Raw genomic sequence first — 26799 nt, forward strand, 5'->3', positions numbered from 1 at the left:
CAGTTTCAAAAATGCTCAAAAAGATGGCCTGGCGTATTCCAGGTGTCATTTCAGCTTTCTCATTGACCTGTGTTGTAAAGTGTGGCGGGTCTCCTGAAGAATAATCCGCTCACTGCTTTTAACTGCTCGGCATCTTTGGAAACCTGAAGCTGTTAAAAGACTCAAAAGCCCGAACATGTGCACAGCGAGTGATTTTTCCATAGAAATGCAGACGTTCATTGTTTTGAGTGTCTGAGTGATGTCATGTGCACATACGCTTTTCAGATATAAACTAATAGGTGGATGCAAAATTGTGGCCTAACGTCAGTATTTCTATTATTTTTACTTCTTCTTGGATCCAGATCTTATTTTGGCACAAAAAAAAATCCTGCCACAAAATCTGCATGTGTGACTCCAGCCTGATGGCGTAGCTGTGGCATCAGATGGAGGAGAGGGCCCAGGGCCACCGAAGGAATTGGCCACCACTCCTATGTCAGTATTCACAGCGTCAAGTGTAACCACAGCCCTGGATATTCTATACATTCTTATCTTTGGGTAAGGCATGGCGGTGTCTAGCAACAGGTTCTCTGCACTTCCAGCAGGCACAGAGGTACCGTAAATTATAAGCTTTCCTTCTCTGTGATGAAGATAAGCACACAGTGCACTCATGGCCACAATATGCTGAGAACTGCAACATCTGTGTGTATGTAGCCTTAGCACTACATGGCTATATACCAGTCAGAATAATATGGAAAGATTTCAGTTTTATGCCCTTGAACCCAATTTGTAGCCATCCACTCACTTCTCTGAGTTATGGGAGATGCCTTTTAGGGTACATCTTGCAGGAAAGTCCATGCTGGACCCTTATACTGCATATCTCCTGCAATCCCAGTAATTGGAGCATGGACAGATGTAAGGTCCGGTGTATGTGATAACTGTGCACCATATCATTCCCATATGCAACCCCTTAATTTTTGCCGGTGATAATAATTTGCACACGTTTTAATATTATTTCCTACTTTCCATTTTACTTGCTAGATGTTTGAATAGAAAATCATATTGACGTCTGATCTGGCAATGTGCATGTCGTATGTGTCCTGTGATCTGTTTTATGTCCTTGAGCCCAAATCTGCTTTATTATCCTCTCAGTGGCATCCATGCTCCGTGCAGGGTAGGGCCTGTTCTGGTGCTTGCCTCCCTGTACTACGACCATATTACGTTCTTCCTTCCAGATCATGCTAGGTTCTGAAAAAGACTTTTCATTGGCGTCCTGGAGCCGATCTCCGATGGTGAATCCTGAGGACATCGTTACTTTAATTGGCTTTCGCACCTAGATATAGAGCTCCGTAACACAATACATGTGCAGCGTTTCTTCCTGTGCCAACATTTGGTGCTGTAGATCTGATCACACTGTGTCGCTGGCACAGGCAGTTTGCTTACTTCTGTACTTTTCTATTGGCATATCTCACTTAGCGGATTCATTTTGGGGTATTTAATGCCTTAGAAAGAACTTTATGTGAAATCCTGAGCAGCAGAATTACCACAGCAGTCACATGTGGCAGTCTTTACACTTCTGGTGGTAAATATTTTGAGAAAAGAGGATACATTGTAATGCAATATAACACAATAAGCAGTACAGTATTTCTTCCTTTCATCTGTTATGTGTCTGAGCCCCCTGCTCCTGGTGTCTGCTCCATGCATCTCTGGGAGGGAGTTACTTTTGGCTCAGGGGGAGAGGTGCGACTAGCAGGTGGCACCTGATCCTTCCTTCTGAAATATTCACCAGGCTTGTAATTTTCCAGAGCGAGACACTGGAAAGCAAATACAAGAACTCGATCGGTCGGATTCCAGGCAGAAGTGTCCATGCTTTTGTCTATGGGCTGTAATAATTTCATTATAGACGGGATTTTTTAGGCTGCGCTATAAGGGGATTATTTATATGATGGTGTTTTACTCTCCGGGTCATACAGAATTTTTTGCATGCAGATTTCAGCAGCTCCGAAAATGGCCGACAAATTGCTCTTGGGCCTCATTCAGATGTCTGTGTTGCATACACTTGTTGTATCTGTGGGTTTTTTTTTCTTCTTTTGTTCTGTTTTTTTCACAGATACAACATGTAACCTTTATAATTCATGCTGCTGTTCACATGTCCTTGTTTTTCACAGATCATGTGTTTGTGCAAAACACACACAGATCTTTTTTTTTTTTTTTTTTTTCCCCCAGCAGCACAGAAGGCAAGGGCCAATACAATGGGTCTGTGAAAAATATGTACAGCACACGGATGGAAGTACTGTCCGTGCTGAACATTGCAAAGTATAGGTGAAGCGTTGTCATTTATTTATCCATCAGTGAAAACCACACTGATGGCGAGAGCGGACACTCGGCTGGCGCACTGATGGCGAGAGCGGACACGCGGCTGGCGCACTGATGGCGAGAGCGGACACGCGGCTGGCGCGCTGATGGCGAGAGCGGACACGCGGCTGGCGCGCTGATGGCGAGAGCGGACACGCGGCTGGCGCGCTGATGGCGAGAGCGGACACGCGGCTGGCGCGCTGATGGCGAGAGCGGACACGCGGCTGGCGCGCTGATGGCGAGAGCGGACACGCGGCTGGCGCGCTAATGGCGAGAGCGGACACGCGGCTGGCGCGCTGATGGCGAGAGCGGACACGCGGCTGGCGCGCTGATGGCGAGAGCGGACACGCGGCTGGCGCACTGATGCGAGAGCGGACAAGCGGCTGGCGCGCTGATGGCGAGAGTGGACACAGACATTTATTTTTGCAAATGTTTGTCTCTAGCCACACAGAAAACTGCCCTGCCTTGGGTCAATACTCATGTGAACTCCCTTCATTTGAACCTACAAATCCACACCGAGGGTCAGCCTTGTATTCTGCAACATATTGCCCCACAAATACATAACACATTTATCCTCATGAAATATTTGCTGTGCAAATGAGTCCTCAAGGGTTTGTTCACATGATTTAATTTGCCTTCAGATTCTGCCTGGTACCTGTCTGAAAAAGCATAAAACAAAAAAACAAAACTACAAAGAATAAACATAAAGCACGGCGATGTAATAACGACATTGCTGTGCACATGTTCCTTCTTTGTCATTTCGTTTAAATACTTCAGGTTTCAAAAGCCAGGAAGTGGTTGTCAGAAGTAGGCTGTTCATATTCATAAAAGAAGATGCTTTAAAGGGAACCTGTCACCTGAATTTGGCGGGACCAGTTTTGGGTCATATGGGCGGAGATTTCAGGTGTTTGATTCACCCTTTCCTTACCCGCTGGCTTCATGCTGGCTGAAATATTGTATTGAAGTTCATTCTCTGTCCTCCATAGTACACGCCGGCGCAAAGCAAGATTACCTTGTGCAGGCATGTACTACGGAGGACAGAGAATGAACTTCAATCCAATATTGCAGCCAGCATGCAGCCAGCGGGTAAGGAAAGGGTGAATCAAACATCTGAAATCTCCGCCCATATGACCCAAAACTGGTCCCGCCAAATTCAGGTGACAGGTTCCCTTTAAGAAAAACACCACATGCATTTTCTTGAAACATCTTCATTTTGGAATATTCGGCTGTTACGCCAGCATCTAAAAGGTGACGTGTGCATGTACCCTTAGGGTATGTGCCCATGATTCAGAGATGCTGCGTCCAAAGCGCTGCTAGTTCCGGATCGTTGGCTCACGGTCTTATGGTTTTCAGAAAACTCACATCAGCCAGGTTTTCCCTCACTGAAGATTAATGATCACAGGCAAACCGTACAGCAGTTTTGGAGCTGGTAGACGGTCATATTCTTGTGTTCACCACTGGACAGGTAATCATTGATGGAAGCTGTAGATGGCACATTTTCTTTAGAGAGACCTTTTCACTTTTTTTTTTTTTTTAACTCCTTTTGAGTACCTCTTCTAGTTGCCAGAGCGCCATTTGATTCTGGAACAATTTTTCTTTCTTTTTTTCTGTGCCCCTCCGTTCCCAACTTATTCTTTCTGTTAATTATGTAAATTTTCTATTCTCAACCAACTGGGCAAAACCCCCGTTGGAACATGGTTTGATATAAGTGCAACGTGTACAGTACAGACCAAAAGTTTGGACACACCTCATTTTAAGATTTTTCTTTATTTTCATAACTATGAAAATTGTAAATTCACACTGAAGGCATCAAAACTATGAATTGACACGTGGAATTATATACTTAACAAAAAAGTGTGAAACAACTGAAATTATGTCTTATATTCTAGGTTCTTCAAAGTAGCCACCTTTTTGCTTTGATGACTGCTTTGTACACTCTTGGCATTCTCTTGATGGGCTTCAAGAGTTAGTCACTGGGAATGGTCTTCCAACAATCTTGAAGGAGTTCCCAGAGATGCTTAGCACTTGGCCCTTTTGCCTTCACTCTGTGGTCCAGCTCACCCCAAACCATCTCGATTGGGTTCAGGTCTGGTGACTGTGGAGGCCAGGTCATCTGGCGTAGCACCCCATCACTCTCCTTCTTGGTCAGATAGCCCTTGCTATCATTGTGCCCTTGGGGTCATTGTGCTGTTGAAAAATAAATGATGGTCCAACTAAACGCAAATCAGATGGAATAGCATGCCGCTGCAAGATGCTGTGGTAGCCATGCTGGTTCAGTATGCCTTCAATTTTGAATAAATCCCCAACGATGTCACCAGAAAAGCACCCCCACATCATCACACCTCCTCCTCCATGCTTCACGGTGGGAACCAGGCATGTAGAGTCCACTCGTTCACCTTTTCTGCGTCGCACAAAGACACGGTGGTTGGAACCAAAGATCTAAAATTTGGACTCATCAGACCAAAGCACAGATTTCCACTAATCCAATGTCCATTCATTGTGTCCTTTAGCCCAAACAAGTATATTCTGCTTGTTGCCTGTCCTGTGGTTTCCTAGCAGCTATTTTACCATGAAGGCCTGCTGCACAAAGTCTCCTCTGAACAGTTGTTGTAGAGATGTGTCTGCTGCTAGAACTCTGTGTGGCATTGACCTGGTCTCTAATCTGAGCTGCTGTTAACCTGCGATTTCTGAGGCTGGTGACTCAGATAAACTTATCCTCAGAAGCAGAGGTGACTCTTGGTCTTCCTTTCCTGGGGCGGTCCTCATGTGAGCCAGTTTCTTTGTAGCGCTTGATGGTTTTTGCCACTGCACTTGGGGACACTTTCAAAGTTTTCCCAATTTTTCGGACTGACTGACCTTCATTTCTTAAAGTAATGATGGCCACTCGTTTTTCTTTACTTAGCTGCTTTTTTCTTGCTATAATACAAATTCTAACAGTCTATTCAGTAGGACTACCAGCTGTGTATCCACCAGACTTCTGCACAACACAACTGAAGGTCCCAACCCCATTTATAAGGCAAGAAATCCCACTTATTAAACCTGACAGGGCACACCTGTGAAGTGAAAACCATTCCCGGTGACTACCTCTTGAAGCTCATCAAGAGAATGCCAAGAGTGTGCAAAGCAGTCATCAAAGCAAAAGGTGGCTACTTTGAAGAACCTAGACTATAAGACATAATTTCAGTTGTTTCACACTTTTTTGTTAAGTATATAATTCTACATGTGTTAATTCATAGTTTTGATGCCTTCAGTGTGAATGTACAATTTTTATAGTCATGAAAAATACAGAAAAATCTTTAAATGAGAAGGTGTCCAAAGTTTTGATCTGTACTGTAGGTGCATATTCTCACTGTGGCCATTAATAAACATAACCTAGGATAAAACAACGTGACCAAATACCCTGCAGAAAGCAAATAGTAATAGTACGTGTAAATAACATGGGGTACTTAGTTGATGCTGTTTTGATTAAAAAAAAAAAAAAAGCGTAAAGGTCGTCCCACCGCAACAAGGTGACCCAATCGGGATAGTCACGTCTCTAGTATTAATCCCCTCTGTGCCAGGAGGCCTCAATAGACGAGGGCAGAGCAGGACCCAGACATGACTGCTCATGGAAAGCTATATACACTAAATGCACAGCCCTAATAGGGGTAGTCATGCCCCTGTGTGTACAAATAACTAAAGCAAACACAAAGAAAAGGTAAGACTTTAGTTTTGTTGATATTAGAGTGGTGGAGAAATACACAAGGCTGATATTATTACACTTTCAATGACCACATACAGTGTGGAAAATAAATATTTCATATACTGCCGAGCTGTCTTTTATACAGGTAATGAGTAGCGAGTAGGAGGCTTCTTAAAGAAAAACTAACAGGTCTGGAAGAGCCAGAATTCTTGCTGGTTAGTAGGTGATCAAATACTTACTTCATGCAATAAAATGCAATTTAATTGTATGTAAATACAGTGCCTTGCGAAAGTATTCGCCCCCCTAGAACTTTTCAACCTTTTCCCACATATCATGCTTCAAACATAAAGATACCAAATGTAAATTTTTTGGTGAAGAATCAACAACAAGTGGAACACAATTGTGAAGTTGAACGAAATTTATTGGTTATTTTACATTTTTTGTGGAAAATCCAAAACTGAGAAGTGGGGCGTGTAATATTATTCGGCCCCTTTTAACTTAATACTTTGTTGTGCCACCTTTTGCTGCGATTACAGCTGCAAGTCGCTTGGGGTACGTCTATCAGTTTTGTACATCGAGAGACTGAAATTCTTGCTCATTCTTCCTTGGCAAACAGCTCGAGCTCAGTGAGGATTGATGGAGATCGTTTGTGAACAGCAGTTTTCAGCTCTTTCCACAGATTCTCGATTGGATTGAGGTCTGGACTTTGACTTGGCCATTCTAACACCTGGATATATTTATTTGTGAACCATTCCATTGTAGATTTTGCTTTATGTTTGGGATCATTATATTGGAAGACAAATCTCCATCCCAGTCTCATGTCTTGCAGACTCTAACAGGTTTTCTTCAATAATGGTCCTGTATTCGGCTCCATCCATCAATTTTAACCATCTTCCCTGTCCCTGCTGAAAAAAAAAAAAAGCAGGCCCAAACCATGATGCTGCCACCACCATGTTTGACAGTGGGGATGGTGGGTTCAGGGTGATGAGCTGTGTTGCCTTTACACCAAACATATCGTTTGGCATTGTTTCTAAAAAGTTTGATTTTGGTTTCATCTGACCAGAGCACCTTCTTCCACATGTTTGGTGTCTCCCAGGTGGCTTGTTGCAAACATTAAACAACACTTTTTATGGATATCTTTGAGAAATGGCTTTCTTCTTGCCACTCTTTCATAAAGGCCAGATTTGTGCAGTGTTCGACTGATTGTTGTCCTATGGACAGACTGTCCCACCTCAGCTGTAGATCTCTGCAGTTCATCCAGAGTGATCATGGGCCTCTTGGGAACGCACCCGAGCGTTCTATCTATAGACTATACTGCCAAAGGCCAAAATTATCTATTGGGGTCCCAGTCACTTTTGCCCACACCTATGACATTTTTGATGGGGACTTGGCACATTCACTGATTTACTAAGGATGTCCGCCACTTTTCTTTTTTACCGATACTTGAACAAGTTGCTAGGGTAACAGTAATGTAATATACCATTCTTAGGAACATTTATTATATTATGTGCCTTTTATTTATGATGCACCCCTTTTATTTCCCTGTTATCACTGCCGTTCCAGGGTGGGGATACATTTCCTTTCTCTGTTCTGTATTAGGGATTCTTCATAGGAGAAATGAGGATTTATAAAATTACATTAAACTATTGATTTGTACTTTGAGCCAAGATTACAGTCCAGAAAGCCGAGGAGCGGATCCAGCGCTGTGACCGCCGCTGCCCTTTCTGCAGTTTTGTACGTCTCCGAGGAGGTCGGATATGTAAACAGAACAGTCGGTGAATTGTCCTTGTAGCCGCCCGGTCGTTCTCAGGGTTCACCTGCCCGTGTAATGGAGGTAGACGAGGGCGCCTGCTTATGTCGCTCGTGTCGTTGGGCTTGTTTATTCCTTATCAGCTGGAATTTTGGGAGTTGTAGTTCTGCTGCAGAGTATTTCCTCTTTAGTGCAGTTTAGGTGGCTTTCTACGTATGGCTCCTGGTGGTGAATGAGACTGATAAAAAATGCAATGTATTATATTCCTGTCCTGTAACTGAGCACCCAGGAGACACTTGTGACGTGATGGAAAATCCTCTGGCCTTTGTTTTGTAGTGTGCTGACATAAATGAGACCGGGAGGCTGCAGATGGCGAACCACTAAACTCCTGCTCCGGCAGTGTTCAGACAGGTGTCCTGGGTCAGGAGCAGTATTCCCGCGCTGCACTCCACCTGCACTTGTGTAGTAAAATATGTGGCTTTACCGCATTTATCAAAGCCGCTGTGCACATGAAGATTGCGGCATCTGCTAAAGATGGCCTTCCTTTATCAATCTGGTGGGTCCGACTGCTGAGACCCTCATTTATGCTGGGAATGAAGGGCTGGCAGGGTTGCATTGGACCGTGGTGGCATTTCCTAGTTATTTGTCTTCATGTGCCATGAGATGGTTTGATAGTTTGTTAATGAATAGAGTACATTGTGGCTGTTAATAATTATATTCATGTTAGACGAGCACTAGAGAGCGTGTTAAAGGGGTGTTCTATAAGCCACTTATGGCATGTACACGGGATGGGGATGCATGTTGGCCCACGGGATGGGGATGCATGATGGCCCACGGGATGGGGATGCATGATGGCCCACGGGATGGGGATGCATGATGGCCCACGGGATGGGGATGCATGATGGCCCACGGGATGGGGATGCATGATGGCCCACGGGATGGGGATGCATGATGGCCCACGGGATGGGGATGCAGCATGATGGCCCACGGGATGGGGATACATATCGGTCCCATCCCATAGGTTTTCGAGACTTGGTTCGCAGTAGATAACTTCTACAGGAGTTCCGAACAACGTCATCCGTTCTTACAGTCCGTAGTCGAACCCTTGACCACTTATGATTTAATCCCTTCCTGAGATACAATGTACCAGTATGTCCATTGTGTAGTGCTGGTGTACTTAGCCGCCTCTGACAGTACGTTTAACTATTTAACTGTCGCTGTCAATCTGACAGGACAATTTAAGTAGCGCAATCCTGGTGCGGTGCTAATCATCCCCCACCCGTGACGCAATTGTGGGGGGTTGATGGGTTTTCCATGGCTGCCTGCTGAAGGTTCCCATTGCCACCATGAGATACCCAGCTACATTACAACCAATTAGTTAAAAAAGTTTTTACAAATATTGAAAACTATATTAAATTAAGGAGAACGACCCGGAGCATCGATGAACCAAATATAAATAACGTTTATTACATAATTTACTACATAAGCAAAAACATACAGTTCAATAGCAATATAGCATTAATAGGTAACAGGAGCAACATGAATGTCTATAAAATGCTGAAAAAAGCCCCCATCCCAACCCCACAAGTAATACTCCACAATAATGGGAGCATACAAGCCCATCCCCCTCAGCAGTAAAGCCTAATAAGGTGCTAAGTGCAAATAAACGGCCACAGAAGGGCTTAGCCCAGATAAGGCACCCAGTTCCCAGACCAATGTCCGAACATCGGACCCCATAACGTCACCCCAAAAGTAAGATGGCTGGTACTGGTGCAGAGCTTACCGATAGCAGGGGGAGGGTGGGGAGACGGTCAGGAGATGGGGTCCATTGGTCTGGGAACTGGGTGCCTTATCTAGGCTAAGCCCTTCTGTGGCCGTTTATTTGCACTTAGCACCTTATTAGGCTTTACTGCTGAGGGGGATGGGCTTGTATGCTCCCATTATTGTGGAGTATTACTTGTGGGGTTGGGATGGGGGCTTTTTTCAGCATTTTATAGACATTCATGTTGCTCCTGTTACCTATTAATGCTATATTGCTATTGAACTGTATGTTTTTGCTTATGTAGTAAATTATGTAATAAACGTTATTTATATTTGGTTCATCGATGCTCCGGGTCGTTCTCCTTAATTTAATATGGTCTTTTTGGAGCTGATTTAGTGAGTTTAGGGGGTGCATGGTAAACTTATTTCCAATGGTCCTCCTTTCTCACAATATGCATCTGGGATTTTTGTTGTAAATATTGAAAACTTTCTACCAAATTTTAAACCGTCTTTTCCCAATGCAAAAATAAAAAAAGTCCAATCTATCAAGATCTTTATATTTAATTTTTTTTTTTTTTTTTAAACCAGCAATAGAAATTACCGTATATACTCGAGTATAAGCCGACCCGAGTATATAAGACACCCCCCCCCCCCCCTAATTTTGCCGCAAAAAACTGGGAAAACTTAATGTCGAGTATAAGCCTAGGGTGGAAAATGCAGCAGCTACTGGTAAATTTCAAAAATAAAAATAGATACCAATAAAAGTAAAATTAGTTGAGACATCAGTAGGTTGTGTTTTTGAATATCCATATTGTATCAGGAGCCCCATATAATGCTCCATACAGTTTATAATGGGCCCCATAAGGTGCTCCATATTAAAATATGCCCCATATAATGCTGCACAAATGTTGATTATGGCCCCATAAGATGCTCCATACAGACGTTTGCCCCATATGCTGTTGCTGCGATTAAAAAAAAAATAATAATAATCACATACTCACCTCTCAGGCCCCCGGCACTTGCTATATTCACCTGCTCCACGTTCCACCGATGGGCGCCGCTGTGTCTTCCCTGTCCTCTGCACTGACGTTCAGGCAGAGGGCGGCGAGCACTAATCGAGTCATCACGCCCTCTGACCTGAGCGTCACTGCAGAGGACGGGGAAAACACAGCGGCATCCGTCGGTGGAACAGGGAACAGGTGAATATCGTGCACTGCGTTATACTCACCTTCTCCTGGCGCAGTGCAGTCCCTGGTTCTCCGGTGCCGGCAGCTTCCTCCTGTATTGAGCGGTCACATGGTACTGCTCATTACAGTAATGAATATGAATACAGTAGTGAATATGCAGCACCACCCCTATGGAAGTGGAGCCGGGTCCGTATTCATTACTGTAATACCATGTGACCGCTCACTACATGAAGAAGCTGCCGGCTTCGGGGAAAAGACGTGCAGGGACTGCGCCAGGAGCAGGGGAGTATTATTACACAGCTCCGCTCCCCTGCCGACCCCTGGGTATGACTCGAGTATAAGCCGGGGGGCAATTTCAGCCTAAAAAAATGGGCTGAAATTCTCGGCTTATACTCGAGTATATACGGTAGCTGTATTCGTATCAATCTTCAGTATTTCACCCTAGCTCCTTTTTCACTACGTTATATGGGAAATCGAATGGTGTTATTCAAAGCTACAATTCACCCCACCAAAATCCAAACCCTCCTTATGGCTATGTTGACAGAAGAATGGAAAAAAAAAAAGCTATGGCCCCAATTCACCAAAGTGTTCTGGCATAAAACACCTAGAAATGTCCCCAAATGTTTGTGCAACTCGACGTTTGCTGAATAAATGTTGCGAGTTTTGGTGGATTTACAGCAGTCCTGGCCAGCTTCGCCAGATTGGCAGAGCTTTCGGTGTAGCGAGATTTGCCTTATAAAATTGACATCACGTTAAATTCCGCCAGAAATATGCGCCAGTCCCTGAGTGGAGTAACGTTTCTGGTGGAGGAGGAGTACTGCTCTACGACTCTTAATGACTTGGGTGCACGCAAGTGTAGGGACTCGAAGATATTATTTGAGCACGCCCAAGACACTCAGTTAGCACCCGAGCATGCTCAGATAACACCTTACCCGAACATGTTCATCACTGGTATTAATAATGTTTTTATATTGGTCTTTTGCTTTTTATAATAAAAATATCACCCGGCTGAATATTTGCACCGTGTACTTTAAGGAGAGAGGGATTGGGGCCGACGAGGAGGCTACATACTCTGCATATTGAGCAGCTGTGTCTGACTTGCTGCAGCCCTTACCCTGAACTCGTGGTGTTAATCTATGGGGAATATGGCTGAGCCGCCGCTCTGAAGCCGCACTGCTTTCTTGTCCTACAAATAATGTAAAATCCATCGAGTACAGCACAAGCGGGAGAGTTATGTAACCGAGCTGATCGCGTCCTCTGTGGTTTGTTTCACTGTCATTTCAACTGAGGATAAAAAGCTGTAAAAATGAGGCAACGCTTCCACTTTATTTTTTATCACTTGTGCATTGGACGTAGGGATTTCTTTCCTGCAGTGTATGGGGATTGTGAGGACGAGTTGTGGAAAACTCCCTGCGCCTCCATTATTTATACCTATTGAAAGGGTATTCCTACAATGAAACATAATCTCCAATCCATAGGCTAAGGCTAGGTTCAGATTGCGTTAGGGCAATCCGTTTAGCATTAGCGGATTGCGCTAACGCAATGTCTTTTTCGGGTCGCGTTTAACGTCCCCGCTAGCGCAGATCCCCGATCTGCGAGAGCGGAGAACGGACCTCGGGCGCGCCTCGGACGCTGTAAGCAGCATCCGAGGCGCGTCACAAAACACTGGCACATCGCTAGCGATGCGCGTTCCCATTGCTGCCAATGGGCGTGCTAACGGACACGTTGCACGGCGTTAATTTCGCCGTGCAACGCTGTCCGTTAGCGCGATCCCATTAACGCAATGGGAACCTAGCCTAAGGGGTCAATTACTAATCACTGGGGTCTGATTCCTAGTACCCTCCACGATCAGTAAGTTATGCCCTTTGCCGAGTGATCAATAAGGCTCTCGAGACCCAGACCCCCATCAATAAAGCTACCGAAACAAGCTGAAATATGGGTATAAAAGTTTATTTAATCTTAAAAGGCTTTGAGGCCACTACATTTCACCATTTTACTTTCCTGCCATATGAGTTAATGCTTGAAATTGACATTTTTTCTAAATATATTTATCTACTTATCTTGCCCCATTCTCTATGTCTGGGTAGCAATCATGACCCCCGCAGTCTGCTTTTCCCTGACTTTCTGTGACATCACATCTGATTGCTTCTTCTTCCAGCCTACCTTGTTGGGTGGAACGTTACAGCTATGGCTCTCGAGAGGCTGTCCCAACGGAGTGCGCATTTATGGACCTAAACAGTCCTGGTAGAGACCACACCTCATGTGATGCCAGTCTGGCTTTCCAGCCAAAGCTGGAGGCCGGAACGTGAAATCAGTGGACAGAACGTCACAGGAAGCCATGGGGAAAAATAAGTGTATTTTAAAAAATAAATCTACATTAGTTTAGAGGGTGAACGAGGCAAAATGGTGAAAAGAGGTGAACAACCACTTTAAAAAAACACCTGTCTAGCTATTTTCTCCTTGACTGAAACAAAGAAAACTGGTGAAATGAGGGGATGTTTGATTCCCTATTTCCCAGGTATACCTTTCGGGTTTCAGTCTGGCTTTGGGTGTAAAGAGGTGTAATCAGATTACAGATAGTATTGTGACTCAGTGGTTGGTGCATCACGCCCTCGGGTCAAAACTGGCCAACTACAGCATCGACAGGGAGTATGTTCTTGTGTCTTCCCCAGAAATCACACAGAATTGGTGGATGTGTATATTTCTAGGAGGGGTGAATAATGTAGCCGGCATAACATACTCATGATTGAGAGACACGATGCCTTTTTGAAGGAGCTGTCCCACTATGGACATCCTAGACGTGATCCATTATTTTCTTCAGATCATGGAGCCACAAGAAAAAGCATCTCTTGCTCTTGAGGACCCAATGTTATCATTGCTCTTCTGTGTGTAGGAGCGGATCTTTATCGGATGAACGTCCATATGCTCTCTAATCAAGCCTATAGATAGGGATTGTCAAAGATTGGGGCTTACCGCTAAGGAAGCCACTCACAGCCACAGCAAAGAGCTGTATACAAGCACTGCCTCCCGATTTCGTGGCATCGGGCCATCCATTTATTGCATGGAGGGCAATTTTATTTGAACAGTAGTCATATAATGCGGCATCTTCTGTACAGTGACTGTGATACAGCCCCATAAAGCTTTCTGTCTGCCCACTCTACTTTTTCTGTAGCATTTCCCTTGTTACTTGCATGTTTTGAGCAAACTTTTTCTGCACCAAGCTGAGAAAGAGGAAACTTTTCCCATCGCTCCATAGGTTATGGTGTGTGACACAGATGTAGATATCACACCCATATACCTCTGACGTAGATTTGCCACTTTTCTTTACCAGGTTTACAGTGATGCCTTTTTGAGGGAAGCATTACGATCAGGGGAAGATGTGTGGCTGTTGTGGCGAGAAGTTTTTGAGACTAACACAAATTTTGCTTTTCGTAGTTTGCTGCTCCAGTGTTCTCGGATCTATTAGTCAGTTTTTTCTATGGTTAGTGAAGTACAATTAGAAACATTCCATACTTTTGTTTGTTTTTTTTAATTGTACAGATACATCAAGTTTATTCAAAGACTCGATATTTTGTGTTGACCCTTATTTTTCAAGCAATTCGCAGCTGGATATTGGCCAAATCGAACTAGTGCTTGGAGTTAATCAACATTTCTGTTGTTTTTGTTTGCCCACTCGCTTTTTCAGGCAGGATGGAGACCATGTCATGAGGCAAAAGTGATGACTAAATGGCTTAGTAAATAAAACATTGAAATTTTGGGTCCATGGCCAGGAAACGCAACAGATCTCAAGCCCATTGAGAACCTGTGGTCAATCCTTAAAAAACAAGTAGACAAATTAAAAATGCAGAACTTGTGATTTTTTTTTTAGGAACGGGTAGTCATCAGTTAGGATTTGGCACACATGCAGATATCTAGATGCCAAAGGGAATTACAGAAGTCTTAAGGTCAACTTTGTAAATTTTGAGTCTTTGCGTAAACTTGATGTATTTGCCAGTAAAAGTTTTAAAACTTATGAAATGCTGATAATTATTTTTCAATAACAAAAGAAACTTCATACTAAAAGATCTAAAAAGGCTCAAGTAGAAAACTGTGAAAACCAAAATGTGTGTCGGTCTCAATACTTTGGTCCATGACCGTACAGTATAGCGCAGCATGCTTTTCTGAACCACCACCTTTCTGAAGGAAGGCAATGGCAGACTAAGTGAAATCTTCACATCCCTTTTTAGGATCTTTTTTCAAAGTGTATAATAAAATATCAACAGTGAGACCAAGTGGATGTGATGACGGGCAGATCTGACACCGGCAGCCATGTATCCTTCTGTGATGGGATATAAAACTTTCACTGCTTGCCATCATCACAGATGGTATTAAAGGGAACCTGTCACCCCCAAAATCGAAGGTGAGGTAAGCCCACCAGCATCAGGGGCTTATCTACAGCATTCTGGAATGCTGTAGATAAGCCCTTCGATGTATCCTGAAAGATGAGAAAAAGAGGTTAGATTATACTCACCCAGGGGCGGTCCCGCTGCGATCCGGTCCGATGGGTGTTGCGGTCCGGGGCCTCCCATCTTCTTACGATGACGTCCTCTTCTGGTCTTCACGCTGCGGCTCCGGCGCAGGCGTACTTTGTCTGCCCTGGGAAAGGTCAGAGGTGCCCGGCGCCTGTGCACTGTAGTACTTTGCTCTGCCCTCAACAGGGCAGAGAGAATACGCCTGCGCCGGAGCCGCAGAGTGAAGACAAGAAGAGGACGTCATCGTAAGAAGATGGGAGGCCCCTGACCGGACCGCGACGCCCATTGGATCTTACCGCCCGCCCAGGTGAGTATAATCTAACCTCTTTTTCTCATCTTTCAGGATACATCGGGGGCTTATCTACAGCATTCCAGAATGCTGTAGATAAGCCCCTGATGCTGGTGGGCTTAGCTCAGCTTCAATTTTGGGGGTGACAGGTTCCCTTTAAGTTATGACCTTGTGTATACTCAAATGAAAAGTATCTAGTGAAACCTTATTTTTCTTTCCTGTACATGGGCCACCCTGCTAACAAAAAAAAATGGAGCTCTGACCATTTGAAAAGTGACTCCACAGTGACTTCACACAGAATTTTCTGGTGGGTATACTAGTCATTTGTGTCTAAGGTAAAGCTCCAACATAATTATTTATTATACTTTGCTTATATAGCATCATCATATCCCACAGCACTCTTATCATTGCTGTCCCCAATGGGGCTCACAATCTAGATTCCCTATCAGTATGTCTTTGGAGTGTGGGAGGAAATCCACACAAACACGGGGAGAACATATAAACTCCTAGTTTGTCCAGAAACCTCGAGAGGTGAATGCTGATGATGGTACGTATACAAATACCTGACGACATATGTGCACAATACTTATGATCAGGTACGTGTAGATGTGACGTCAAGGTCACCTCCCGATGTGGAAGTGAGCAGTGTTTGATAAGTCATGTTGTTCAGCCAATACATCTTTTTCTAAAAGGACCTAAAAAATAAATACAAATTTGATCCCTCGTAACTCCTGTTCCTGTCCCCATTGGTCTCTGCTTCCTGGATGTTTTTTGAAATGCTGGAATTGACTAGAAATGTCCACTGTGCCAATCACTGACTTGTGTGGTCCCTGATATAGTAGGCATTTTTGCCCATTTCTAGTGTGCCGAGACAAGGAAAATGAGCAAAGTACAGTTGGGAAATCTGAGCAGCATGACATTGATCAACGTATCAAGTCTCTAAATTCTGTGCAATCTAAGGATTCTTTTTTTCTTTACCTGCTGCACTGCCCCTCTAATCTGACACCTGAGCTCTAATTCTGACATTACACATGGTGTCTATAGAGGAACACTTGAGGTATCAGAAGTTTCTGTAAAGTTTGCCGCCTGCCCTTTGCGCTCACGGTACAGATCTTTCCTCTGTGCTTGGTGTGTAATAATACAGTTCTTCAGTCTCGGGACCATTCATCAGGTAACTTAATCGTTCTTCCAGTCCCTCGTTTGTCCGGTGAGTACCCTGTGATGGGCCCCGCACAGTCCGTCTGGCCGGTTTTGTCAGCGCTGCCTCTTTGTAATGTCTTCAGCACAGTGGCAGGCCGGGAACACTTGCTTTGTCTGCAGAGCTGGAGAGTACGTGCCTTTTTGTTCTGCTGGAGCTTTATTTGTTGCTGTGAATGCCTGGTGGAGGCTAAAGTCTGGACCAAAAAACAACCAATCCCCTGCACAGCAAAGTGCCAGCGTCTTAGCACTTGCAGGATGGATGTAGGCATCTGACGTGGCGGCATTACTCTCTAACTTCCAGGACTGAACGGTCGGCGGGCGCTGATCAGGACAGCGGTTGTCGGGCGCTGATCAGGACTGAACGGTCGGCGGGCGCTGATCAGGACAGAGCGGTCGGCGGGCGCTGGTCAGGACAGAACGGTTGGCGGGCGCTGGTCAGGACAGAACGGTTGGCGGGCGCTGGTCAGGACAGAACGGTTGGCGAGCGCTGGTCAGGACAGAACGGTTGGCGGGCGCTGGTCAGGACAGAACGGTTGGCGGGCGCTGGTCAGGACAGAACGGTTGGCGGGCGCTGGTCAGGACAGAACGGTTGGCGGGCGCTGGTCAGGACAGAACGGTTGGCGGGCGCTGGTCAGGACAGAACGGTTGGCGGGCGCTGGTCAGGACAGAACGGTTGGCGGGCGCTGGTCAGGACAGAACGGTTGGCGGGCGCTGGTCAGGACAGAACGGTTGGCGGGCGCTGGTCAGGACAGAACGGTTGGCGGGCGCTGGTCAGGACAGAACGGTTGGCGGGCGCTGGTCAGGACAGAACGGTTGGCGGGCGCTGGTCAGGACAGAACGGTTGGCGGGCGCTGGTCAGGACAGAACGGTTGGCGGGCGCTGGTCAGGACAGAACGGTTGGCGGGTGCGTTGGTCAGGACAGAACGCTTGGCGGGCGCTGGTCAGGACAGAACGGTTGGCGGTCGCTGGTCAGGACAGAACGGTTGGCGGTCGCTGGTCAGGACAGAACGGTTGGCGGGCGCTGGTCAGGACAGAACGGTTGGCGGGCGCTGGTCAGGACAGAACGGTTGGCGGGCGCTGGTCAGGACAGAACGGTGGGCGGGCGCTGGTCAGGACAGAGCGGTCGGCGGGCGCTGGTCAGGACAGAACGGTCGGCGGGCGCTGGTCAGGACAGAACGGTCGGCTGGCGCTGGTCAGGACAGAACGGTCGGCGGGCGCTGGTCAGGACAGAACGGTCGGCGGGCGCTGGTCAGGACAGAACGGTCGGCGGGCGCTGGTCAGGACAGAACGGTCGGCGGGCGCTGGTCAGGACAGCTGCAGCTGCTCTGACTGAGTACACAAGGCTGCAATAGGTAGATGTGCACTTTCTTTTTTTAATTTTCTTCACCAAACTGCAGCTCATAAAGAGGGGGTTGTCCAGTATTGTTCACACTGTTTTGCATGTTTTTTAAAGTGTACTCATGAAAGTTATCCCGCATCCACAGGGAGTACTGACTGCTGGCCCTTCCCATAAATCCTGAGAGCGGGGCTCTGCAGTGCTCCATCTGAATGGGGCAGTGGTCGAGCATGCACATCTGCTTTATTCTTTCTCTATAAGACTGCCCTTTCTGTCATTCTCGGGAAAGGCTGTCCCCACAGAGAATGAATGGAGCGAAGGTGAGCATGCTCGATCCCACTCCATTCAGAGCGGGCATCCCAGCAGTCCAGTGGTTAGCCCCGATTTATACTTGGTACAAGCCCTTTATCACAGTCTGAGGCAACAGGACACACGATAGATTGATGTCCACAGCAAGAGGTGGAAAAAGAAATCTGAAAGGACCTTTCAAGAGGTGCAAAGTCCTGGTGTGTCCAGAGTGGACGTAGTCTCATTGCCCCAAACAGATTAGATTGACGAGGTCTGCAGACATTGGAGGAGATTTACTAAACTAAATCTGGTTCATGCCTATCACCACATTTTGTTTTAACCCTTGCTCAATGAGAGGCGGTTGAGCCTAGAGGAAAGGGCTGTGGCTTGTCGGGAACTGGGAAGGGGGCCCTTTAAAATTTGTAATTTTCCAGTTTGTAGAAAAAATAAAAGCTTTTAATCTGATGTGTAAAAACAAATATGTAATGTTACCAAGACAAAGAAAAAATAACCTATTGTATGGTGAATATGTCTGAGTGTTACAGTCCCCCTCTGACTATAGAACTGTGCCGCCAGTAATCACTTGTAGATTATTTTCTCCACCTACACACACTGCTTTGTGGAGGAGATGATTTGTTCTGTTTGTTATTAGCAGAATCCCATTCATCCCCATCCCCATAATAACCTGGGTTGTCTGCCTTCTTGTCTGTGCAGTGTTTATGGGTTCATCTGCTGTACATCATCCACAGATCCAGCTTCTTTCTTTTTTTTTTTTTTTTTTCCCCCTAATGGCCCTTTCACATTGCATTTGGGCACCAGTTCAGTGACCTCCATCAGGGCTTACGTCCATACCCCTCACATAAATAGATTCCTCAGTCCTGATGAGATTGGTGTACTTACCTTGAAAATCAACATTGAGTGACTGCAGACTTCTATCCCAAGTCTGGACAACCTCTTTAATTTATGTAATGGAAAGCTGATAGATGTCTGATCAGTCACCATCAAGATTGCCAAAACCCTGCTACTTACAGGTATTTTTGTGAATAAACTGAAATCTTATGTCTGGGTTTTCCATTAAAGCACCAAGAAGGTTCTATGGCTTCCATGATGAATTTGTTTTTGCACAGTCAAATGCATCATATGTTGTTACCAAAATGTTTTTTTTTTTTTTTTTTTTTTTTCGTTGGCTACCAGACCTTCATGGCATACAGTATTTTTAGTGATGTAAAATGTTAAAAAAAAAAAAAAAAAACTTGAAATTTTTTTTTTAATTTTTTATTGTGGCTGTTTTTAATTCTTAAAGAAAGGCTGTGTGTATGTAGGTGTATGAACACTTTTCAATACTTTTCTCCAGTAACATCTGATTGCTGCATTTTTTTTTGTTTGTTTGTTTTCTTTTTTTGCTTTAAAAAAAGAAAACCCTGAAAATGACTGTTTTAGTCCCCGGCTTATATTTAGCCTTAATTCACAGACTACAGAATCGTTGAATATATTTCTGCAACTGAAGAATCCACTCCATCAGAACAGGAGTGTTTGTGCATTTTTGTACATCTTGTGCGTACTGTATCATTATTTATATAGGACTTTTTTTATTTTTATGTTTTTGTTCTATGTTCAGTAATACTATCTAACCCTTTTTATCTCATTATAGGTGTAACTTTTCTGCTGTGACCCAGAATTTCCACCATGGAACCTGAAATCATACGAATGTATTCTTCATCCCCGCCTCCTCTCGACAATGTTGCAGATGATGACGATGATGACGGGTTTGGAGAATTCGGAGGATTTTCTGACGTCAACAACTCTGGAATTGGCTTCACCGACTTCGACTCGGTCGGTTATCCCAAGACTAGAGAGGACTTTATACCATCCAAACACTTTTTACCGATACACGATTACTCGGATAACGTAAATAACCTCTCCAGCCTTACCTCCATCAACACCAGTGAGAGCATCTCTGAGATTGGGATTTCTAAGAAGGTACCTTGTTCTGTGTTTGAGACGAACCTCCACCACGACGCCACCCAATTTAATGTTGCTGCACTTGATAATAAAGGGAACTCAGGGGAGAATGCAAAATATATAAACTCAGAGACCCATCACACTTGTGTTGATAATGACGATTTAGTAAGCAGAAGCCAGGAACAAATAGTTAGTACGTGTAATGGTGATAAAACACACAGCTTGGAAAATCTGACGAATGGCTTTGCTGTAGTAGATAGCAACAACCCTCAGGGATTACAAAATCTGGACATTGTGGGACATACAAAAGGAATTAAGTCGATCAGTTCCCACAGTACAGATTTAAGTATAGACTTTTCACCACCAAGTCCTGGAGATGAATTTGCTGACTTTGCTACTTTTTCAAGCAGGAGCCATGTAGACTTAGGTGAGGCACGGATGCAAGAACTGAAATATTCACATAAAGGACAGGCTCAAAGTATTAATGTTAGCAGTGAATCAAGTAGATTTGAACATGGCAGTGTCTCTGCTGCTATGGAAGTCCCGGAAGATCCTTTTTCTCAAGAGGAGATTGAAAAACCTGATCCATTTGCACTTGATGGTGATCCACCCCATGAAAAGGTGTTAACTGCACTAGAGTCTAATATTTCTGATAGTATGCATTCACTGGATACCAAAAATACTTCAAATCTTACACAAAGTAGAAAAGAGAAAGAACAGACTATTAATAAAATGAGCTCGCTTTCTCTTGATGAGTCGCTGGAAACGTCTAAAGATGTTAGAAAGACGGAACTTGACTCCGATATGGAAAGCGGTCATAGCGTGAAGGTTTCTCGTGAAGAGTTTGATGCTTTTGGAGATTTTGATTCTGCTCCTCCAGTGACGGACAATGTCACGTTGGATAAAAAACATATTCATGAACCTTTAGAGCTGCCTGTGGAGGTAAATGAAGATGAATTTGGTCGTTTTGAGGATACAAATGTGGCTGTTCAAGAAGAACCGGCAAGCTCCTCAGAAAAGATGTTATCTGAAGACAAGCCTTCTCAACAGTGGAATTCTGAGGAACCAGACGAGTTTAGTGATTTTGGTGGCTTTATATCTCTGGCAAATAAAGAGGAGTCGAACGTTAAGCAAGACTCTGATGACTTTGCCGATTTTAGTACAGCGGACGGTATTCAGCAACCTTCTGAATGGAGTGCGTTTGACGATGATCAGGTGGGAGGTTCTTCTTCTTGGGCTGCCTTTGGTGAACAGAAGATGGAGTCTTCTACAAAGGCGGGTGATTGGCAGTCATTTAGGACAGATGTTCCCTCCAATACTGACAACCAGGTTGTAAACACGCAAAGCATCGACCTCCCTGCAGTTCTTGAATCTGAAACCTCGCTGACTTATGAAGATTCAACGCTTGCCTTTCAGGTAATAGTTAGACCAGGGGTGGGCACGGGGGCCGCATGAGAGACCTGGATTGTTTATAACTTATTATAATTTATCACTTAATATAGAGCAGATTTAAGTATGTTGAGCAGCAGCTACATGTTGCAGTATGGCTTATTGTAACATGTGTCTTTACCTATAGCCGAGAGTCAAAACACTATACCGTATTTTTCGGACTATAAGACGCACCCCAAATTTTCAGAATAAAAATAAGGAAAAAAAATGTTTCAAATGGGGGTACGTCTTACAGTCCGAATTCAGCTTACCAGTGAAGGGATCGCCACAGGTGGAGAAGTGGTCACAGGGGCCTTTCGGTGGTCCAGGCTGGTGCGTTGGCCTCCTGGAAATCCCATCCCAGGCTGGTGCTCTGTGCTTGGGCAGGGGTGGAGGCTCTGTGTTCTTGGGCAGTGGCTGGGCTCTGGGGCAATGGCTGGGCTCTGGGGCAATGGCTGGGCTCTGGGGCAATGGCTGGGCTCTGGGGCAATGGCTGGGCTCTGGGGCAATGGCTGGGCTCCGGGGCACAGGCTAGGCTGTGGGGCACAGGCTGTGCTGCGGGCAGTGGCTGGGCTCCGGGGCACAAGCTGTGCTGCGGGCAGTGGCTGGGCTCTGGGGCATAAGCTGTGCTGCGGGCAGTGGCTGGGCTCTGGGGCATAAGCTGTGCTGCGGGCAGTGGCTGGGCTCCGGGGCATAAGCTGTGCTGCGGGCAGTGGCTGGGCTCCGGGGCATAAGCTGTGCTGCGGGCAGTGGCTGGGCTCCGGGGCACAAGCTGTGCTGCGGGCAGTGGCTGGGCTCCGGGGCACAAGCTGTGCTGTGGGCAGTGGCTGGGCTCCGGGGCATAAGCTGTGCTGCAGGCAGGGGCTGTGTTGCGGGGCTGTGGCAGCGGCTCTCTGGGCTCAGTGGGGGCTCCGACGGCATTTCGTCAAAGCCCAGAGGCCCCCCGCTCATCCTTGAATGGCAAGTTGCGGTGGCCTCTGAGAACATGGGCGCCAGGAAAATGGCCGCCGGGCCAAGGCACGCTCAGATTCAGATCTTGTTGCCGAGATCTCGCCCCGAGATCTCGGGAGACGAGATCTCGTTGACGACATCTGAATCTAAGCGTGCGCTGACCCGGCGGCCATTTTCCCGACGCCCATCTTCTCGGAGGCCACCGCAACTTGCCATTCACGGATGAGCGGGGGGCCTCCGGGCTTTAACGAAATGCCGTCGGAGCCCCCACTGAGCCCAGAGAGCCGCTGCCACAGCCCCGCAGCACAGCCACTGCCCGCAGCACAGCCACAGCCGCACCAGCATGGGAAGGGAGGCTGCATTGGGACCGCCGCCGCATGATTTGTAAGTATATTCCGACTACAAGACGCACCCCCATTTTCCCCTTACATTTTTGGGGAAAAAAGTGCGTCTTGTAGTCCGAAAAATACGGTAATTTACTGCTTTTTATAACGTTAATAAATGCTGTTATCTAGCTATAATTATATTTACGAAGTATAAATGTACCGTGATCAATGCCCTCCCCCCCCACATAGTATGATGTCCCCACAGCTAACCCATTCATAGGATTGTCACCCCCCACATTCAGTAGGATTACGCACACACACAGTAGGATTGCTCCCTACACACACACACACACACACACACACACACACGTCCCCACACAGAGTACGATTCTGCCTATGCATAGCGTACAAAGTGAGTTGTCAATCAGTGGTGTGGGCGGGGTTATACACAGCTCAACATTGAGTACTCCTATATCTGCAGCAGAGAAAACTGTTTTTAATTAGAACTGTAACACACATTAAAGTGATAAATCTCTGGAGTCAGAGTGTCTCCCCCACATCATTCTGCTGTCAGAATAGCAAAAATATGGTGACTTATTCCCTTTAAAGTGACCCTGTCAGTCCATTCATGTTGCCCAAGCCACAGGTAGCATGAACCAGACCCTGGCTGCACAATTAGAACCAGGTATTTTTTTTTTTTCACTGCATAGCTTGTTTGAAGAGCCGCTGCCGGTGATTGACAGGTCACTCCCTATATACATACGTGGGACAGACCTGTCAATCAACTGGGGTGGTGTGGGGCAAACCAGAGCAGCACCAGACTAGGAGCCCTTTATACCGGTCTACAGTCGTGCAGACAGGCTCTGATTTATGCAGCTCGTGGTTTGGACAGCATGAATCATGTGATGAGTTCCCTTTTTTTTTTTTTTTTTTTTTTAAAGGAAACCTCCCTATCACTCCAGATCTACTCTCATCTAATTTGAGTTCTCTTTTATGATTTATAATTGATAAGAAATTTACAACTGTGTTATTCGCTCCTAAAAACTGCAGAAAATTATTCATCTGTGTTATATTGCAATAAATTAGCCTTCTTTCCTTCAAAAGGAATCTAGCTGGGTTTACACAGTGATTATCCTTAAACTTAAGACCCCCATACACATTACTGACGTTGGCTGCGCCCACCGATATCGGCGAACTCGGCTGACAGCCTCATTTGTATGACTCTTCCCCCAACAGATTATCATGGGTAGATAAAGAGCCAGCATGTCCGATTTCGGACCGCCAATCCTTTAGTTTTAGGTGAGATTAGACTCTGCCAGAAGAGTCTGATAGCAGCATCTCTGGTCGGGAGAGATGGCTGTCGGCCTTTACTAACATCTGGTTATTATCAATAATCTGAATTCAGATTTTATAATAGATATGTGACAGTAAAAATGATCAATAAGTACAAGGGGGCTGGCTCACTTTTAAAGCTAAGCCAGCACCATTTCTCAGTGTATAATTTAGCAGTGATGGAGGGACAGGTTAGTTTAGCTACTTGGATAACGCTGTGGTGCACCAATGAGTCTTCAACTTTTGAACTCCGTGGATGCTGCAGTCGTTATTGATATTGGGCACAAGATGTTCTCATCAGTCTTCGTCGATCGCATGGATACACCGTTTACCCATACAGCAGTTCGTTATGATACACAAGACACATATGGTTTTTGACAACTATTGCCTCAAGATATGGAGAGAGGTTGGGTTAGCATGATAATGGATGGAGGAGCTGCTTACTCACTGTTTTCTAGGTCTGATGTCAGATTAGCCCCATATATTCCCCCCGAGAGCGCAGTATTTAGATGATAATTCTATTAGAGCGCAGCCTCCTTTCCTATAGACCTCATCGTGGTCTGAACATGTGGGGGGCGGCACACACTGAATTATTCATACACATTGCAGAGCACCCATCACATGGTGGACACTGAGGAAAGATTACAAAGTGGATTGTTTGCTGTGCGATAGTAAATCTTATGTAGCATCGCCCGATTCACAACAATCGTACTGTGACTTTCTCTGTTTCTTTATGCAGAATCCATTACTAAGTCGCCTGGAGCGTGTTCTCCTCGCCTGCTTTCTTCCCCCTCCTGTAGCTGAAATAGATGAGAAGGTTTCACCTCTAGATCTTCTGCTATGCACAGAGCAGCAGGAGGACACCTCAAAGTCTACGACCAGGTATGATGAGGGGGCCGCGCTGTGCTGCGGTCAGTACACCGAGGAGCGCGACATCGACTTTGTACACATGTGCCGCAGAAGTCCCGTATAGCAGATCTGTTACCGTAATATGGCATTGTTTTATGACAAGTCCACCGTATTTCTAGACCCAGTGCCACCAATGAAATGATGTGCAATTTGGTTCCCCCTTGTAAAAAAAACAAAAAACATTATTGTTCCACATTATTATCCTGAGGGCAGCACGGTGGCTCAGTGGTTAGCACTGCAGCCGTGCAGCGCTGGGGTCCTGGCTTCTAATCCCACCAAGGACAACATCTGCAAAGAGTTTGTATGTTCTCTCCGTGTTTGCGTGGGTTTCCTCCGGGTTCTCCAGTTTCCTCCCACATTCCAAAGACATACTGATAGGGAATTTAGATTGTGAGCCCCATCAGGGGACGGTTATGGTAATGTGTGCGGAATATGTTGGCGCTATCTAAAAATAAAGATTATTATTATAAAGATTATTATTATCCTGCACGTACTGTTCCAGCGATGTCTTCACCGGGGTTCGTGTGACATTGTTATGCCATGTATCTCTGCACCCAGTCATTGGCCACTATTGGGCGGTTGCTTCTCACCGGCCATTGTTGGGCGGTTGCTTCTCACCGGCCATTGTTGGGCGGTTGCTTCTCACCGGCCATTGTTGGGCGGTTGCTTCTCACCGGCCATTGTTGGGCGGTTGCTTCTCACCGGCCATTGTTGGGCGGTTGCTTCTCACCGGCCACTTTTGGGCGGTTGGGCTCTCACTTCCCTGTTTTATATTCTCCCTCCCGGGTCAGCATTGAGTTTCTGCCAGTGCTCCTGGTGTCTGACGATTTCTGCACTGCAGGCAAAATGAGACACTTGGAGCAGCGGTGAAGACTCAGCGTTTGACCCGGGAGGGCGAGTAAAGCTGGTTGGCTTTTTTTTCTGTTTAAACAAATGGTGCCGAAGAAGAGTTGATTTCCAAAATTAGACAAACCCTTTAATTGCACCTAACACAAACTATAGAGGCTCCGTTCTATGAGCCTCTGCTCCATACTGGTTCCTCACCGATGGTTGAGAACCGGTGGACATAAAGGCAGATGGACAATCAGTCATGGGTGATGGAATGAGCTCTCCTCACATTAAGAGCCGACTTAACAAGCTGTATTTAGAGTAGGAACCATTCCCCTTCACTGCTCAAGAAAATGGAAAATGCCAGATCTGTTTCTGCTCCAAACTCCCTGGGTGCGGGCCTCGCAGCCGAGCCCTGTTCACTCCCCGGGGGGGAGCGGGCCTCGCAGCTGAGCCCTGTTCCCTTCCCAGGGGGGGCGAGCCTCGCAGCCGAGCCCTATTCTCTCCCCGGGGGCGGGCCTCACAGCCGAGCCCTGTTCCCTTCCTGGGGGGTGGGCGGGCCTCGCAGCTGAGCCCTGTTCACTCCCCGGGGGGACGAGCCTTGCAGCAGAGCCATGTTCCCTCCCTGGGGAGGGCGAGCCTCGCAGCCGAGCCCTGTTCCCTTCCCGGAGGGGGGGGGGGGTGAGCCTTGAAGCCGAGACTTGTTCTCTCCCCGGGGGTGCAGGCCT

The 26799-nt window shown here is 46.0% G+C and overlaps 1 protein-coding gene across 2 annotated transcripts in view; it reads left to right on the forward strand.

Moving 5' to 3' along the window:
* The window catches only part of AFTPH (aftiphilin), a 62239-nt gene that overhangs the window by 2779 nt on the left and 32661 nt on the right, over nt 1-26799 (forward strand). For both annotated transcript variants that reach the window (XM_069768711.1, XM_069768710.1), the window contains exons 2-3: nt 19987-21713; nt 25074-25216. In XM_069768711.1, the coding sequence (XP_069624812.1) occupies nt 20022-21713; nt 25074-25216 (1835 nt within the window). In that variant the 5' untranslated portion in view covers nt 19987-20021. The remainder of the gene's footprint in view (nt 1-19986; nt 21714-25073; nt 25217-26799) is intronic.

This window comes from Ranitomeya imitator, chromosome 5 (genome assembly GCF_032444005.1).
Source record: "Ranitomeya imitator isolate aRanImi1 chromosome 5, aRanImi1.pri, whole genome shotgun sequence".
Classification (NCBI taxonomy): domain Eukaryota; kingdom Metazoa; phylum Chordata; class Amphibia; order Anura; family Dendrobatidae; genus Ranitomeya; species Ranitomeya imitator.